General features: G+C 42.7%; 1 protein-coding gene across 1 annotated transcript; it reads left to right on the top strand.

The window, feature by feature from the left end:
- The first annotated feature begins 280 nt into the window (after positions 1 to 280).
- LOC110712708 lies at positions 281 to 1606 on the top strand. Its single transcript, XM_021891164.1, has one exon. The coding sequence runs from the start codon at positions 281 to 283 to the stop codon at positions 1604 to 1606; it is 1326 nt and encodes a 441-aa protein (XP_021746856.1).
- The last annotated feature ends 18300 nt before the right edge of the window (positions 1607 to 19906 follow it).

The raw sequence follows: 19906 nt of genomic DNA on the forward strand, positions 1-19906 counted from the left end.
GCGAGAAGCTCCAGATGGATTCGCAGCGACCCCATTTTGCGACGATCTGGCCTTAGCCTGGATTCCCAGAAGGTTGTCGCTCCCGACGTTCACGTCGCTCTATGATGGAACAACCTGTCCCGAACAGCATGTCGAGTAATACAAGCAGCGGATGTGGCAAGCTTCGATCCCGTTCGAGTGCTGGGAGGCATGCATGTGCAAATCGTTTGGCGCGACGCTGACAGGCCCCGCCCTCAAATGGCTCGGCAAACTTGAACCAGGTAGTATAAATAGTTTTGCTATGTTAGTTAACAAATTATATTCCCATTTAGAAAGTAGCAGGCAGTTCGACAAGAAGACAAGCGATCTATATCGGATCGTCCAGGGTCCCAAGGAGACTATCAGGACTTATTGGTCTCGATTCAACAAGGAGAAAGTCTTAATCAAGAATGTCGACAATAGGACTACCATTGAAGCCTTCCTCCGCGGATTGCATACGGACTCGGACCTGTATAAAGACATGGTCAAGTATCCCTGCTCAACATTTGAAGAAGTCCGGACAAGAGCCGTGGCTCAAATGCGCTTCGACGAAGATATCGCAAATCGCAGCTCCTATCCAAGTTCCAGAAGTTCGTCCGATCGGAAGGCTCCAAGAAACCCAAGGGGATCATGGCAACATCAGCCTTACAAGGCATCAGGTAGATCACGCTCTGTTAATGCTGTGCAGATCGAAGATATCCTCGACGCCCCGCAATACCCCGAAATATCGGAGTACGGCTTCGACGTGAATATCGTAGCAGTAGTAAAAGAGTTGGAACCCCTGGGAAATAAAGTGCACTGGCCGTCAAAGAGCAACAGGCCGGAGTCGGAGAAAGATATGAGCAAATGGTGCGAGTTCCATAGCGATCATGGCCATAATACGGAAGATTGCTACGCCCTGCGAAGAGAGGTCGCCTTCCAGCTGAAGAGAGGCAACCTCAAGCATCTGTTGGGGAAAAAGAAGAGCAATGACGCAAGTCACCATCAGCCAGAAACAACGACAGCCGGACCTCCGAAGTCTCCTGTACCTAAGGTAATAGTTAATGTTATCACTGGTGGTTCCGATATTTGTGGACTAACCTATTCTGCAGCAAAGAGGGTCGCAAAGTCGACGATAGATAATGCAGATGTCCCGGAAGATATCAGAGACCCCCTGGAAAAGAAGTTGGAGGCGATGTCAATTACCTTCGATGATGACGACGTCAACAACATCAATAGAGAGCATGAAGACTCTTTGGTAATTTCTTTGGTCGACGGGAATTGTCTGCTTCGAAGGGTGCTGGTCGACGGAGGAAGCTCCGCAAATGTCCTGTTCAGAAGAGCCATGGAAGACATGGGATTGAAGGATAGCGACATCACCAGAAGGTCGACGACTCTGGTCGGTTTCAGTGGAGAAAGCATGTCAACTCTCGGAGACATAACCCTTCCAACCTATGTAGGAGGCCTAAACCCTCAAACCAAATTCAACATCGTCGACTGCCCATCAGCCTATAATGCCATACTAGGACGACCCTGGATTCACCAATTGAAAGCCATTCCTTCCACCTATCACCAATCAATCAAATTTCCCACCCCATGGGGAGTCTAAGAAATTATAGGAGAACCCCGCGAAGCCAAACACTACTACAAAACAACCCTTAAACCAACCATGAGAACCGCATAGCAATTACAGCATGGCCCGACACCAGACAATCCCAACGACCTCGAAATTAACGAGATACCTTTAGATCCCGAAAAGCCAAATCAAACCTCCCGTGTCGGAGCCAACATAACACCTGAACTCAAAAATTCCATCCTAGCCTTCCTCCGAGAGAACAAAGATTGTTTCGCCTGGTCTCACAAGGACATGACTGGCATAGACCCGAGCATCATCTCGCATAAGCTGAACGTCGACCCAAATCATAAGCCCGTCAAGCAGAAGCGTCGAAAGTTTGCTCCGGAAAGAAATAAAATCATCAACGACGAAGTACAGCAGCTTATCGACACTGGAAAAATAAGAGAAGTCAAGTATCTAGATTAGCTCGCAAATGTTGTCGTCGTCAGTAAAAAGAACAGCAAATGGAGAGTGTGCATCGACTTCACCGATCTCAACAAAGCATGCCCTAAAGATCTGTTCCCGCTCCCGCACATCGACGCTATGGTAGACGCGACAGCAGGTCACGAGCTCTTAACATTCATGGACGCCTACTTCGGATACAACCAGATCCTAATGCATCCCGACGATCAGGAGAAGACGACCTTCATGACCAACAAAGGTATATATTGTTATAAAGTCATGCCATTCAGACTAAAAAATGCAGGTTCGACGTATCAGAGGCTAGTCAACAAGATGTTCAAAGACCATCTAGGAGATACGATGGAGGTATACATCGACGATATGCTAGTGAAATCTAAGAAGTCGAAGGATCACGTTGACCACCTCCGACAAACTTTTGAGGTATTGCGAAAATATGGTATGAAACTTAACCCTACTAAATGCTCATTTAGAGTATCTGCTGGAAAATTTTTGGGCTATGTAGTAACACAAAGGGGAATTGAAGCCAGCCCTTACCAAGTCAGAGCCCTAATAAATATTCAATCCCCCCGAAATGTTAAAGAAACCCAGAAATTGACTCGACGAGTGGCGACATTAAATCGCTTCATCTCTCGATCGTCAGATACATGTCACCTATTTTACAAAGTTTTGAGAAAAAATAAAGGTTTTGAATGGACTGACGATCATGAGAAAGCTCTGAAAGATCTAAAGAAATACCTAATGACGCCACCCCTCCTGTCGAAACCCAAAACTAACGAACCTTTGCAGCTTTATATTGCCGTCAGCACTGTGGTCGTCAGCGCAGTCCTGACGAGAGAAGACGACGAAGCTAGGGAGCTCCTGGTTTACTATGTAAGTAAAACCCTACTCCCAGCCGAGGTAAGATACACATCCCTAGAAAAATTAGCCCTCGCTTTAATCACTGCTGTTAAAAAGCTAAGGCATTATTTTGAAACCCACCACGTGGTGGTGATGACTAATTATCCGCTTAAGTCTGTTTTGAGAAAACCAGATCTGACAGGACGTTTGGGTAAGTGGAGCATTTTGTTGAGCACGATGGACATCGAGTACCAACCCAGAAAAGAAATAAAATCCCAAGCCCTAGCAGATTTTGTGGCTGACTTCAGCCCCGACTTACAAGCCGTAGCTGACAAAGAGGTAGAAGAAATCAACAACGTCAAGAGAAAAAGCAAGTGGATCTTGTTCGTTGATGGTTTGCCCAACCAACGGGGAGCTGGCCTGGGAATGGTGCTAAAGTCACCACAAGGGGACATGATAGTAAGGTTTATATCTTGTGATTTTAAAGAAACTAACAATGAAGCAGAATATGAAGCTTTGATTGCAGGAATGACCGTCGCAAAAGACCTAGGTGCCACAGCCTTGGACGTATACAGCGACTCCCTCCTCGTCGTCAGCCAGATAACAAGTGACTTCGCAGCAAAAGACTCCAAAATGACAGCATACCTCGACATAGCCAAAGAAAAATCAAAACATTTTGATCCTTTTACCATCTCGCAAATCCCAAGAGACCAAAATGCCCAAGTCGACGCATTGGCAAATCTAGCCTCCGCCCAAAAAGACCACCTTCACAAAAATCCCCTTAGTCCATTTGCAAAAGTCGTCTGTATCCTTCAAAGAAATCCTACCAGTCGACGACGCCAACAACGACGACGACGACTGGACCAGACCCATCGTAGACTACCTGACCAAAGATATCCTCCCCAATGTCAAAGCAGAATCACGAAAACTAAAATACAAAGCCTCCCGATACCACATCATTGACAGAGTCCTGTTCCACAAATCAGCGTCGGGGTTATCCCAAAGATGCATCCAAAAACATGAACAAAAATCCATCCTTAGCCACTTGCACGATGGGATATGCAGTAGTCACATCGGAGGGAGGAGATTAGCCAAAATCGCAAAAAGACAAGGATACTTTTGGCCAACGATTCATGAAGACGCAGTGCAATATGTGACCAAATGCGACAGCTGTCAGCGGTTCGCCAGTACCGTCCATAAGCTGTCGGAGCCCCTCCACCAGACCTTATCTCCATGGCCCTTCATAAGGTGGGGAATGGACATCGTCAGGAAGCTACCCGCAGCACCAGGACAAAGAGTTTATATGTTAGCACTAACCGATTATTTTTCTAAATGGATTGAGGCAATTGCTTTGAAACAGGTGACGGACAAGGAGGTCATTACATTCATATGGACTAACATTATATGCAGATTTGGAATCTCGTCGGCGATCGTCTGTGACAACGGGTCACAGTTTATTAGCGACAAAACACGTTCTTTTTTGCAGAAGTTTTGCATAGAGTTGAGGATGTCGACACCAACGTACCCTCAAGCCAATGGGCAGGCCGAATCCAGCAATAAAGTCGTCATGGAAACCATCAAGAAGAGACTAAAAGCAGCAAAAGGAAAATGGGCCGACGAGCTCCCAGCAGTCCTGTGAGCCAATCGGACGACGCCAAGAGAAGTGACGGGGCAGACACCCTTCTCCCTAGTCTATGGGTGCGAAGCCGTTCTCCCAGTCGAAGCTGATTTTCCGACGACAAGATTCAGTCTCATGACGGAGGAAAGAAATCAATAGGAAATGGAAGACAGCTTAGACGCAATTGAAGAATTAAGAGAAACAGCGTTAATCAGAATGGCAGCACAACAACAAATCGTCGCAAGAAGCTTCAACAAAAACATCAAAGACAAGACATTTCAATTAGGAGACTGGGTACTAAGGAAAGCGTTCCAGAATACGAAGAATTCGGCCGATGGAAAGCTCGCTCCCCCATGGGAAGGACCATACGAAATCACCCAAGTTATCGGCAACGGTGCTTATCGATTGACCGACCAGCAAGGTAACCCCGTTCCAAGAAGTTGGAACGTGACTCATCTCAGAAAATACTACTTTTAAACAGACAGTCGAAAGCGTTCGTCGACGAAACGGTAATGTTCTAAACAAAACGCTCAGCTTATTTCATTTGTTTAAAGTTTCTATTTACGACTAAGTGTACTGACTTAAGCATCGGAGGGTCGTTAGCCGTGCCAATGGCCAACGGTGCTTTAACCATGTTTGTTTTGCAGTACATCGATCGACGAAGCATATGACTAAAGGAAAAGAAAAGAATAGCTTTAACCCAACTGTATAAAGAAAACGACAACAGACGTCGGCTACACTAACATCCTTCAAAAAGATGAGTAAAGCTACCGTTCAAACGACAATCGAAGCACGACAAAGCACGGGGCAAACCTGACCTTAGCGCCTGACGCCAAACATCCGAGACCTGAGCCACGAACCAGTCTTCAGGGTTCAGCGTCGACGCTGGGACGCAAGGGGCATTGGCAAACAATGCAACGATAGGCCTAAAATAACAAAGTCTTCGACGAAGCATACTGTGTAGCTACAAAATATTTCTATATTTAAAACGTCTCCTCTTGTTTAAGCATATTATCCTAAAGTTAATAAAAATTGAATTTTTTTGGAGTTTTGGAATTTAAAAAATTGGTTTTTTGACATGTCATTTTTAGCAAACAGATTTTAATAAAATTTATATTGTGTTTTGCCTTACGTCCACAGATCGCAACTTAAGCAAATGATGAAAAATAAAGGAATACTTAGCAGATAAAACAAAGCAAACTGTCAAAAGAACCACTTGCCCTCAAGTGGAACAAAAGTACAAAGGCACAAGTCATCAAATCAAAATACAAGTTTTGAAGCAAAAGCAAAAGGTTGTTTAAAAGCATACAAAGCAAAAGTTTGAACCATCACAGACGACGACCTTCAAGCAAAAGATTTTTTAGAGTTGGCGTCAGCGGAGAGCCCATCAACGACCTCCTTAACGATCTCATCAGCACGGACATTGTCATCGACAACCTCAACCTGCAACTCCTCGGCACCACCGACGGATTGGTCAACGGCAACAGCAGGCTGGTCGTCGGCGATAACAGGCTGGTCGTCGGCGATCACAGACTGATCCCCAGCGACGGGAGGTTGGACGTCAACAACAACAACAGATGGAGCGGTAGTGACAGATCGGCCAGGACCCGAATCCGCAGTCGACGCCACCGCGGCGACCTTTTCCAGTTCGTCAAGGGTTCCGCCATTGGCCAAAAAACGATCAATCACCTCCTGAGGACGCCACTCCGAAACCCTTCCATCCAGGAACTGCTTCATCAGCTTCACCTTCACCTTAATGTCCAATTCAGCATAGTCATCCAGCGCGTCGTCCAACTCCTTTTGCGCCGACGCCAACTCCTCTTGTACTTTCGTCAGAGCTTTGTCCTTAGTCGCAATTACCCCAACTTTATCTTCCAACTGCTTAGCCTTCACCTTTAGCTAGTCTTGAAACTTTTGACACTCTTTCCCCCATGTCCTTTGATTGAACCTTTAGCTGTTTTTCAAGGTCGTCCACCTTCTTCGTCGCTTCATCCAAATCCTTCTTAGTTAGCTGAAAAACATTAACCGCAGTCTTGCGTTGAGCTTCACTATTCTTGGTTGCACTGTCCAGCCTCTTCATCTCCTTAGCCAGGCCGATCACCTTCTCCCTCAACACCAAAGAGTTTTGCAGACACTGATCATACACGATACAAATCATAAACCCAAAAATTTAACCCCAATAGGCAAAAATTTGTACTTATTAAAAACTTACGTAAAGATGAGCCGTAGCCGCCTCATAAGACAAATCCAGGGCAGAGGTACCGGACAAGTGTTCCCTTGAGCCTGGAAACAACAACTGGTTTAGGCCAGGAAAGAGAGAGCGACGATCGTCCCTTCGAAGATCTAAGAAATCTGTAGGGAAACGCGCCAAGATGTCAAGGACGGCAGGTTCGTCGTCAACCTTCTACTGCTTGCGTGGAGGGGACGGAGATAAGGTAATAGTGACAAAATCGTCGACGGTCCTCTGAGTCACCGGAGTCTGAACGGGCTCCGCTTTCTCCGCCACCTCCGACGGTCGTTTCTCCTGAGGGTTCAGGCCGCGCTTTCTCCTCATTCGTAAATCGGCTTCTTGTTGGGTTAAGCTCCGACCTCGAAGAACGCCTTGAGCAGCCGACTCTGACAAAGCATTGGACATGGTAAATCCCAAAGCAACGACATAATGACAAAGCAACAAAAATCGCATTACAAAGAATAAAAACTTACGAGTTGACATTGTCTCTTCGGAATCTTCTACTTGTTTTGATGTGCTCACTAGAGTGCTCTGTCCTTGCCCTGCTTGATCGCCCGTCGACTTCTTCTTTCTCACAAACGTTCTTGCTGAAGGACTGATGGCAAGGAATTCTTTTACCTTCGACAAAGATGTCTCCGATGACTCAAGAAAGCCCAAGTCTAGTTCTGTATAATTAGAGAAAAGATCAAACCATTTAGCCAAAATCACGCTAGAGGAACAAGAATGCCATAAAAATACTTACCCTTCATCGGCCATCCCTCCATCAACCATAGTCCGTCATTACCCAACGACACCCTCTTAACAAAAAGAAACCACTTCTTCCAACCCCTGTCATTCACATCGGTAGTCAAAACCAACCGACTTTCTTTCTTGGATAAACTGACGAAACCACTTTCAGCCATCTTAATCTCATACCCTACCGCCAAATCCTCCAAAGTAAAGGGATCCTCTCAATCTTTGGTCAACTCCACTATGACCGACAAAATCCTCCAACTAGAAGGCATCAGTTGTCCAGGACTGATGCCCAGAACTTCAAAGAAATAACGAACCAAGGGCGGGAAAGGAAATTTAATCGTTGTCTCCGCAAGGGTATATAAAGAAAACAACGAAATATTCGGGACAATCCTCCACCGTTAGGCCGGGCCCCAGAATATAGGCAAAGGTAGTGCCAGGGAAGCCCGCCATCTTGACTAAATCACTTGTCATGTTCAGAGCCATCAACGACTTAGACTGAGACTTTGATTTTTGCTGTGAAACAATCGTTCCTCTTTTTTCAACAACGCGAAGAGAAAACCTAGTTCTAATTTTGGGAATTTTGTTTGACATGGTGCTTAAAATTGATTAATGCAAAGAGAAATTAAGTGAATTACCTGGTAATTGAAGATGTCGGAAGTTCAAAATCGCCGTTGCACGATGTCGCCAAACCACCGGAAAAATTTCGCAAGAGAGAGAAGAGTAGAATGGAGTAGAAGTTTGGGGAAGCATGAAGCGTGTTACAGTAATTAAAGGGTGAAGTGACGGTTAAGAGTAAAGAAAGTGGGAGAAATGGAGTAACTTCCCTGAAGAACGTGCGCAATAAAGGACGAAAACGCCCCCAAATAATTTGAATTTCTTACGGTTATTAGTTTTTTAGTTTTTGTTTCTTTTTGGTTTTATTTTGCATTCTTATTTTTAAAAGTAATTGCCAAAAGTGTATGGTTATCCACGTTTTATCAATTAGGGGCAAATTGTTATGGGTAAATAACTCCAAGGGTTAGTCAACGATAGTTAATGAAGGTCAATGACGAAGACTCCCCTTGACGAAGGCGCAAGCTCGACGACGCACTATCAACATCGGCGGAAGACAAAATCAAGTAACAACTCCCTATTTATTAGGAAGAAGATAACTAAGACTTAGTCCAAACTTAGCCAAATCAGTCCGTTGGAATTCAAAGCAGAGATAGGAGTGTTTTCAGCAACTGAAGTCCGAATATCATGGGCATGATTCCATCTCTATGCAACGGCTAGATTTTAACCTAGCAAACCATCTATATAAAGGGCAGGGTAACGACGAGTAAAGAACATTCTCATCCAACGATACACATACTACATCACATCTTGTAAACTGATATTATTATTTCTTCCATAGTGAAAGTTTGGTAGATCCTCATTCTACCCGCGGTTTTTACCTTCATTGGGTTTTCCGCGTCACCAATTCCTCGTGTCATTTATTCTCTTTTTAGCCGTATTTTACTCTTGATTTTTCTTAGTTGATCTGTAGCCTAGATTTTGATATTCAATCCCACTTAACAAAAATTAGCATAAACACCTAGGATCTTGCTATTATTATGCTTTAACATGATTCATGATTATTCTTATAATTGTTTTTATTATGATTATAATTTTATGATTGTTATAATTATTATTATGATGATTTATTATCATGTTGCTTGATCATATTTATTGTTATTGCTTGATCACGCCTTTTATGAATGTTTAAAGGGAATTTTGTACTTGTAATCACGCTTAATAAGATAATTTATAATCTTGTTAAGGGTTAATTTGATTATAATTGAAGTGATCGCCAATAATATATTTATTTGTGCAAAACAATTAAACAGGTTTAGGGTAAACCTAATGATTGCATGTTAGTCAGAAAGCGCACATGAAAACGAGAAGAATAAAGTAGAGGCCTATTATTAGGGCAGGTTCAATCTCTTTTAGGTTGGATTTATACCTTCATCCCCGAACTACCAGTCATGGTTTTAGACCTATTGGAGTTAACGATCTCTTGGATCGTTAAGGGGTGTAACCTTCACCTCGTGAACAGTTTACAAGTTCCTAAACTTGTTGGCAACTCTTTTTCTCTATCTTCTTTCCCTTTGGACGCCACCGTACTTTAGTGTATGGTCATAGTGGGGTTTAAGCTAGGGGTAATGCTTGAAATATTCCCTACAGATACCATTACAAATGCTTTCATCGAAAGATAAAAAACCATATAGTTTTTTTTATTGAAAATAGTTTATAATGTGAACTTATCGGTTGATGTTAGTTAAGTTGTGTAGGCGTCGTTCGAAGTGCGCCTACGTTAAGCATGTTGTGAATACTCTTGGCACTCTTAGGAAGTGGGAATTGACGTATACAATTAGGGACAAGGAAAGTAGGGAGCCACCAATAAGTTTTTAAGGAACTTGTAAACCGTTCACGGATCAGAAAAGGCAACCATGAATAAAGGGACAACGAAGGAAACAACGATTGACCCGTGAAGGTTACACCCCATTCATAATCCATGAGATTACTAACTCCGTATGGTTCGGAACCACAAAAGGAGGATCGGGAATGATGGTACGAAGTGAGTCATGGAGTCACATTCGCCCGTATTGGCCTCTACTCGATTCTTATGGTGAAAAGTGATTCCTGCGATCTCAAAGGCATACAAACAAATATTCAATTTTCTCCAAACTATTATTATGCTAAATTGGTTTAATATAAACGCAACATATAATTCTAAAATATTTGTGATCACTTGAATTAAGAACAAGATTAAAAAGGAACCTAAACCGGTTGTCCAAATTATCTTATTAGGCGTGATTTTCAATTACATATTCCCTTTAACATGCAAAGTTGTGATCAACAAATATAATAAAAATAAACATTAATATTGGAATCAATTTAACAATAAATCCAACAATATAAAATCGTTAGAAAAATAATAGAAATAAAAAGAGCATAATTCTTACTTTGATTCTGTTTGCTTGCAACTATAAAATAATAAACGAGTTAGTAACTTCAAGGAAATAATAATAAAACGATAATTAAATTAAATTAAGTTAAATAGAGTTGATTTGGGGCAAAACCCTCAAACAGTTCTACCTTTCACGCCTTGGCTTATGGACAAAACCACGAGTAAAGTATGGACTCCTTGGAGTGCTTGAAGAAGGAATTTTGAAAGAAGAAGGGTAGGCTAGTGTTTAGGCCAGGGCATAGAGGAGAGAAAATAGAGAATTAATTCATGCCCCGTACATCAGAAATGAGGGGGTATTTATAGTAAAAATGTGCTGAGGGAACACACAGAACCCTAAAAAGATAAAAACCCTAAAAAAATGCACCGCGACTCGGCAAAGTGCATCGTGACCCGAGAAATTCCACCGTCGGACGGGGAACATTCCCGTGATGCGATGAAAAGTTGCGTGACGCGTGAAATATTTTAGTGTACGGGGAATAAAACGCATGAAGGGTTTACGCGGAAAGGACACGGAATTCCCCGTATCACAGCAGGAGCACCATGTCACGGGGAATCCCACCGTCAGACGGGGCAGGTTCCCGTGACACGGTGGACAAATGCTGTGACGCGGGAGTCTATAGTCCATTTTTCCGTCTAAATTCATTTTTAACCCTAATTTTGTTCAGCATTTTTAAGTGTCGATTGATAATTTAGGGCCATTTCTGATTTATTAGTATTTTTTGGGCTAAAAGAAATAATAAATAAAATAAATAAAAGGTTTGAGCCAAAATAAACAATAAAAAAAAAGGTTTGGGCTAAAATAAAAAATATAAAAAAAACTGTGATTTGACTTAACATCAAGACTGATCCATGGACTATTCAAAAAATAAATTTAATTAAATATGATTTTTTAAGCACTCTCGGGATTAAACACTGAACCCGACCAATAGTGGCGGTGAAAGGTTGTTCATCATCGGGTTTGGTTTTGTGGAGACATTTTTAGGTGTCTACAGAAGCCCCCACTTTGACTGAGTTTGTAGAAATGTCAGTTTCGAAAACGATAGTCAAAGTAGTCGATAGGGATGGAGAATGATTTAAGACGTTCTGCGATCCTAAATCACTTTGTATACGCCGATACCTGCAGAAAAATGTTAATTCCGCAGATAAAAGAGTAAAGGGATAGAATACATATCTGGCACCAGTGTATCGGTGACAAATGAGTTTGGCAGCTTCCTATGCTTGAAGGAATCCACCGGATGACGTTCGTTGAAATGCTTTCCATGCCTGAGGGAAGCCTAATGATGAATTTGGTAGCTTTTTAAGCCTGAAAAAACCTACCGGATGATACTTTTCATGCCTGAGGAAAGTCGATGTATGATTTTGGTGTCATTCTATGCTTGAAGAAATCCGCCGATAATGCCTTCCATGCTTAAGGAAAATCGACAGATAAATACTTTCCATGCTTGAGGAAAGCCGACAGATGAATACTTTCCATGCTTGAGGAAAGTCGACAAATGAATACTTTCCATGCTTGAGGAAAGTCGATGAATGAATACTTTCCATGCTTGAGGAAAGTCGATAAATGATATAATCGTTGACTTCTTCGTGCTGAGAGGTGACAACGACCGACAATTTTCCATGCTTGAGGAAAAATTTGTCTAACAAGTCTCTGTGTATTGAGAACCTTGCGCTGAAATGATAGTGGTTCGATTGTCCCCGAATGTGGGCCGTAGATGATTCACACCTTCAAGTCGACTATCCGACCATATTAGGTATTTAAAATGTCGACAAATTGACTTTGACGCTTGCTAGGGGTAAAACGGTAATTTTGATACCCTTTAAATGTCAGTTAGAATTTTTCGTGTAATTTTAATAAGAAACTAACTGTCCAATTTGTGCGGAAAATCGTGCAATTTTGGTCAAATGCCAAGAATATTCGCTGACCGCTTCAAGGAGCGTGCAGGTCACGCGCGAGACCACCATGTCACGAAGGAAAACTGCCGTGACACGGTAGCTAGTCCCGTCACGCGGTAGGAGATCCCGTGACGCGGGATTTTTGTTGTTGCAAAACTGGTCAAATGCTTGATTTTAGTGTTTTTTACCAGATAAAATATTAGCGCGCCACATCAATTACGTGACGTTACACGATAACGGTCACCATGGCACGGAAAACGGAGGTGTGTAACGGGATGCTCTTCTCTTTAAATTTGAGCTTCCTTTTGCCATTTCATGCTGTTGTTACCGCTCATTCACCATTTTCATCTCCCTGTTCTTCTTTTCTCCTTAAATTTTTTATTTTTAACTCCAAGAATTTTCGTGCCACGTCAGATTGGCGTCGTGGCTCGTCCGCGTTTACCGTGACGCGGCTTCTAACATCGTGACACGACGGTTCTGTCTCGCCTCTTTGTACTGTTTTCGCCGCTGCTGCTGTTCCAGTGCTCGTCGTTTCCGTCAGAAGGTCACCGCGACACGGGCAGGTGTACCGTGCCACGGCTGGAAGCACGGTGCCGCGATAGTTGGGCTGCTGCATTCCGCAGTTTTTCTCGAGCATTTTCGAGCTTTCCAAGCTCGTTTCTTCACCAAATTCACTCAAATTACTGTTATCTTACTTATTTTTGAATTCCTACGAAGATCCATGTAAGTTCTCTTGCTTTTCGTCTCGAATTTTGCTTCAATTTGAGTAGCTTTCATAAAAAAAAAAAAAAAAAAAAAAAAAAACAAAAACCCTTGAAAAAAAAATCAATTTGGGGATTTTTGATTTTGAGGTTTTATGTTGAAACTCTTGCCATGAATTAGCTTGTATATCTATGTATGTGTGTTTGTGAGCGATTTGAGACAAAAATTGCATGATTTGGTGAAGAATTGAGCAAATCCCCTTTTTTTTTGTACTACTTTTGTGAAATGGTGTTCTTGTTATTTTTGTCGTTCCTTTGCACTTGTATTGATGATATAATGGTTGTAGATCTTGTAAAATATGCCATGATGTTTCGATCCATTGTTTTTGTGCAATTTTGAAACATGTTTTGTTTTGTGTATGTACTACATTGTCATGGAGAACATAGTATCATGCAATTAGGAGAACATAGTATTAGTTCGTCATGGAGAAACTAAATACTAGAAGTAATTCCATTATTTTGCTAATTTTTAGCCTTGAGGTAAAAATTTAGCGTATAATAGAAAATGCAACTTGAAATAACCGTTAAGCTTGTTTTGAATAAATTACTAAATAACTTAGGAAATGATGCTAAGCATTTAGATTTTTATTTTTGTAATAGCATGCCTAGACAACAGGATCGCGATCTTTCCACTCGTGGTCGGTGTCAGGCTTTTCGGGAGGACACTCCCACAATTCCTGAGGGCATGAACGACGATGCCCTAGAGACCGAGCCTCGTCCTTCTTCGAGTAGGGGCAGGTGGGTTCCACCTCCGTGGTTGTTAGATGAGTTGGTTTTCTGCCGTGAGAACCACGTTTCTCACCGTCCACTTGCCGGCATAGTCGATGGCACGCTTCGCCATCATGGTTCCGGAGCTGGAGATTTGATTCCTCGACTTTATGGGATTATCACGAGGGATCTTGTTACGAACGCCTTGTGGGAATCTGCTGGCTTAGTAGATTTTTATTCGGCGGTCGTAGGGTTTCGCAACCCCCAGGGTTGTGGCCCGACAATTGTTCTTGCGTTGTTGGAGTATTTTTGGGATACTACCAACACTTTTCACTTTTCTTGGGGGAGATGACAGTGACCCCTCTGGATTTTAGCATGATCAGTGGTATGCGCTTCATCGACCGGGTCGTACAGCAGATGTCTTATCTTTCTTGGGGGCCGGCTGAGGCAGCTGATTTGTTAGGTCTGATCGTTCAGCACATCAGGACTCAGCTGGTGTCTCGAGGTGGTCCTAGGAGCGGGCGATCAGAGTTGGCTTCTATTCTAGCCCGTGGCTTTGACATGGATGAGATATCACCTGAGCAGCGAGTGCGAATCTTCATTTTGATTCTCATTTCCATGACTCTTTCTCCTGATAGGAGTTCGCGTGCGCTCGTTTGCTACCTTCCTTCTTTTGTCAGGATCAGTGAGATAGGATCCTTTAATTGGGCTAGCCTTGGATATGTCGATCTTCTCTTGTCGCTACGTCATGGTTGTAGGCAGCTAAATGACCAGGCCCATGTCACTGTCTACGGTTTATGGAGAGTCGTAGAGGTGACGATCTTTCCTCTTCTTGTTTTGTTTTAATTTGTTCGACTCATGTGCTCGGAGATTACTTTTCATTGCAACTATGGTTCTATGAGTACTTTCCGGGATTGGCCCCTTGATGGCGTCGTGGAGCGGTCCATGACTTCTCTGTCGGAGCCAGCTGGCGTGACTGAGGCGAGTCACGAGTGGAGTCTGTCCCTGCGTTACGCGGGCTTCTACGCCGAGGCACCTCTTCTGTTGGTGTAAGAATTACTTTTGTAGCCCGTTATTTTCTACCTTGACGTTATTTTCGGCGTTTCATTGCAACTTTTTATGGTTTTCAGGTTGCTATTGATATCCAGTATCGGCCTTGGGCTGGGATGACTAATCTTCCCGAGGCCTTGCAGCTTTCGGCGTACCGCACTGTTTTTGTTGGTACTGGATGCTTTGTATGGTATCTTGGGGAGCGTGTCGTTCATCAGCATAGTGGTGATCGCTTTGTGGTGCTCTTATCTCCACCGGAGTCGATGCTAGACTCACGCTTGCTTAGGGAGTTGATAAACAGGGGAGAGCGCTACACTTTTCCTTGGCAGGAACTTGTGCATATGGAGGGTGATTATTCGCAGGACTTACATCCCTCTTTGGCTCCTCCACCCCGTCTTCCCGACGTATGATTTCCTTTGAGAATTTTGTTGTTAGTCTCTGTCGAATAACCTGATTATTCGATCGTATTTTCAGACGACTGTTCGTCGTGTGGGGAAGATTGAGGTCCCGCCTCAATCCGTCCGTTACCCGGGGCCGATCGGTATTACTGAGGATCACATTGCTGACGCGCCAGAGGGTTTCAGACAGGCGCAGGAGTCTTTACCCAATCTGTTTGAACCGGTAAGCTTTTTGACACATTATTCATCTTTTTTAATATTGCTTGTTACTAATTTTTCTTTTCTTTGTTCTCAGCCTACTCACCCGGAGATGATGGGATTCATGAAGCTGGTTGACTCTTTGAAGTACTGCATCATCAAGCTTCGGAGTGGTGCGAGTTGTCGGGGCGGTTCCGGCGATGTTCTTGAGGTATGTTCACTTCTTCTTTTTTACCATTTGTTCTATTTTGCACCATTGTCATCCTTTGATTTTGTGTCTTTCAGGAGCGACGGAGGTCCCGCTCGCGCTCGAGACATAGAGGCTCGGACGAGGGGGAGCCTAGTCGTGGCAGACGATCTCCTAAGGTTCGTCGGCATTCTTAGTCTCAGCGGGAGCCTCAGCTTTCTCAGCTGTTTCAGGAGGCTCAATGGCAGCAGCCTGAATCTTCCCAGCCATTCCAGCACTTTCAGGGTCAGTGGCAGTGACATTCATCTTCACAGCCTTCACAGCCTGAGTTCAGGCCAGTCATCACTCCTGTTGATCAGGGCTTATACTCAGTTTCATTTTCTGGGGAGCTTCCTCCACCAATGGCTGGCTTGTTTTCTGTTCCAGTGTATGGGATGATGCCTCCACCGACGCTTCCTACCTCTTGGAGTCAGTCTATGTCGTTTGCTAGTTGGATGGGTCCTGCTTTGATTTTGACTGCTACTGGAGTTACAGGGACTAGTAGGGATACTACTCCTCATACCCGGATGATGGTGGGACTCTTTGGCTCACCGCTCCCGTATTCACAAGCTGGAGATGACACTGATCCTCACTCTTCTAGTCCTACAGATTTTTGACCGAGGGTCTTTATCTGTACATACTGTGGTGACACTTGACGCTGCTTATTCATTATGACTCATTTTGTACATTTTATACATTATTCACAGTTTATGTATTTATTAGTGTGTATTAGTGTGTGCTTGAGACTCATTGTGTGTGATTGTGTATTTATTAATGACGCGAAAAATAGACGTAAGTGGAGGGTAATGACCTTCCCCAAAAGAAAAAAGAAATAAAAGAAGGGACAAGTTTTACAACTCCTCCAAAATAATAAAAATAAGCATGGAAATGGGACAAATTTTACAACTTCCCTAAAAGAAAAAGAAAAATAAAGATAGAAAAATAATTATAAATAATAAAGATAAATAGAAATAAGAATAAAGTAATAATAAAATAAAATAATAAAGATAAATAATATATAACAAAGATGGAGAATTTTATTAGGAATGGAACTCTCAAAAAACAGAATTAAAAGATAAAGGGTGAGGATAAAACAATAAAAATCCGGATAAATATAAGAAAAGGATAAAAAATGAAAACGTGTGGGCACCGCGACACGGCGTTGTACATCGTGTCACAGCAAAAGCTTCCGTGTCGCGGCATCAATTCCCGGGACACAGTGGAAAATCTCGTGTCACGGTGTGCGCATTCTGCAACGGTGTGGTTTACGCGTATAGAAAGATAGATTCTGAGTATTTCCGAGGGTTTTTGCTATCAAATAGGACCAGTATATTTGTGATATGCATAATTACGAAACATAAAATAATTAGAATTTCATATTTCAATAATAATGTCTCATAATTTTGATAATACATTACGTGACTGGTCTTATTCTTTGACCAATGCTGACAAAAGAAAGTTGGAATTGTTTCATGTCAGAGGCTTATTAGCTCTGAGACGTGTGGCGATTGAACATGATTTTCTTAGGGCAGCATTAGACTATTGGAGTCCAGAAACACATTGTTTTAAATTTGATTACGATGAAATTTGTCCCCTATCGGAGGAATTTGATGCCATCTTTGGGTTTCCTGCCAAAAATCTTATTTCCATGCCTACCCTAAGTGAGTATTATTACCAAGACTTTGAACGCCATCTGAATCTGACTGATCCAGATTTAAATAGAACTGTGTGTGGAAATGAGGTAGACTTAGAAAACTTGCAAATTTATAGTTCAATCTCCCTGTCTCTGAGTCTTATCATGTATACTGTAGAAGGGCTTATATTTTTTGCATGTTTAGCAAGCTTTTATTTGCAAATGGTAGGGTAGGACATGCTTGTCTAGCGTCTGTACTTGAACATGTTGAATCTGGGAGATCTCCTATCCCTACGTGCCTTAGAGAAACCTTGTGCGGCCTTGACGAAGCAAAAGCTGACCGGAAAGCCGTCAGGAAGGGCTCTCTAGTATTGTTGCAGGTAAAACACGCTCTGAGTAGCCCCCGTGACACAAAACAAGCACCGTGTCACGGTGCACTTCTGCCGTGACACGGTGCATTCTGCCATGTCACGGTGGATTCTGCAAAAAAAAATTTCTTTTTTTTTCGACTGATTTTTTTTTAATTTATTTTGCAGATTTGGTAGATAGAGCGTTTAGAACTTTTTGAAGCCCCGGCAATATTGAAAAATATGGTCCCAACGATCTAGTCCGCAGGAAGAAGAATTACTCTATGAACATGTCATATGAAGATTCGAAGAATTTCTTTGCAAAGAGAGAATTTTCCATTCGGTGGGTGGTGCCTTGGTGGAGACTTACTAGGATGGTTGGCACGAATGATACTCCGTATTGTCGTGTTCCAAGTATTTCAAGGCTGACGTTTTATTGTCCTTCTCGATTGATGCGACAATATGGACTTGAACAAGTAGTTCCACGCTATAACGATAGTCCTCGTGAAGTATCGTTGCATGAAAGTAACGTACACAAGTACGAGGCTTATTGGATTGGAAGACATTTGTGGACCGTTTCTGCAAGTAACCAAGCTCCTCCTCCCTTATCTGGCGCATATAAGGCATGGTTGAATCTTAGAAGTAGGAGGGAACGAGTCGGATCACGCAACTTTGATGTGAAGGGCCGTCTTGGAAGTGAGAAAGCGCCTCCTAAAGATCGTCTAGGTCCGAGAACACAAGGAATTAAGTTTAAAACTCCTATAATGCCTAAAAAGAAGAACTATGTGAAAGGAAAGGGTAAGGAGAAGATGGTTTATAGAGAGAAGCAACCAAAGAATTCTAAAAAAGGTGAAAGGGGTGAAAGTTCGACTAGGGGTGTGACAGTTCGGGCTACAAAAGACACATTAATGGTGAAGGTCAACCTAATTGAAAAGGAGAAGGGGATTCCTAAAGTGAAGAAGGATTATATCAATGTTGCTTTGCTTATATGATTTATAATTTTAATTTTTAAAATAAGGCGTATGATGCCAATAATTGTAGTCACATTTATTTAAATAATAAAAGCATATTTATTTTCGCCTTAAATAAATATTACAATGATTTTTTTTTAATATATATCCGAGTCAAGAAGTCGGACGCAATGGAAGAATAAAAAAAACTTCGAACAAATAACAGAATTCGCAAAGTCTGCGTCACTAAAAAAATCGTAAAGTCTGATAGTCCACCGTGCCATGGTGGAAACTACCATGACACGGTGGAATTCCCCGTGGCGCGGCAATTTTCTTTTTTTTCGCTCGACTTCCACCGTGCCACTGTGGAAACTGCCGTGACACGATGGAGTTCCCCGTGGCGCGGCAATTTTTGTTTTTTGCTGGACTTCCACCGTGCCACGGTGGAAACTGCCGTGACACGGTGGAGTTCCCTGTGGCGCGGAAAATTTTCTTTTATTTTATTTTATTTTTTTTGGTGCAATTCCACCGTGCCACGGTGGAAACTGCCGTGACACAGTGGAACACCCCGTGCCACGGTGAACTCTGGATGTCGAACTGCTAATTTTCTTGATTTTAGCTCCATTTTGTCGTGACGCAATGCTGAACTGGCGCGTGTACTTGATCGACGGAGGAAGGATTTTATTTTTTTAAAGTGGTCGGGCCCCCTTGAGGGGCTTCCTACATTTCCTTAAAAAGGAATCAGGCCAAACGTAGCTCTATTGGGTCATAAACTCATGCAACTAGGCATAGAATGTCTTGAGTTAATCCAAGTTGGTTAAATTGTGGAAACCATTACCGTCCATGTCTACCAATTGTGTCGCTCCCCCAGACAAGATGGATTTAACAATATACGGACCTGACCAATTTGGTCTGAATTTTCCTCTTGGATCCAACTCGTTTTTGCGAAGTGCATTAAGCACCAAGTCACCTTCCTTGATGTTCCTAGTCTTGACTTTTTTATTGAAATGTCGCGCCATACGCTGTTGGTAGGTTTGGACATGATGCAAAGCTGCCAAGCGTTTTTTGTCAAGTAAGACTAGTTCATCATATCTTGCTTTAATCTAGTCTACTTCATCTAGTTGGTTTTCCAACGCGATTTGGAGAAAAGGGATTTCAAGCTCTATTGGTTGTACAGCTTCAACTCCATAGACCAAAGAGAAAGGGGTAGCCCCCGTTGATGTACGAACAGAGTTTCGATAACCCCAAAGGGCGAAATGTAGCTTACTTGGCCAATCTTTGTGATTTTCCGTCATCTT

Source organism: Chenopodium quinoa, unplaced genomic scaffold, assembly GCF_001683475.1.
Source record: "Chenopodium quinoa cultivar QQ74 unplaced genomic scaffold, ASM168347v1, whole genome shotgun sequence".
In the NCBI taxonomy this organism is placed as follows: domain Eukaryota; kingdom Viridiplantae; phylum Streptophyta; class Magnoliopsida; order Caryophyllales; family Amaranthaceae; genus Chenopodium; species Chenopodium quinoa.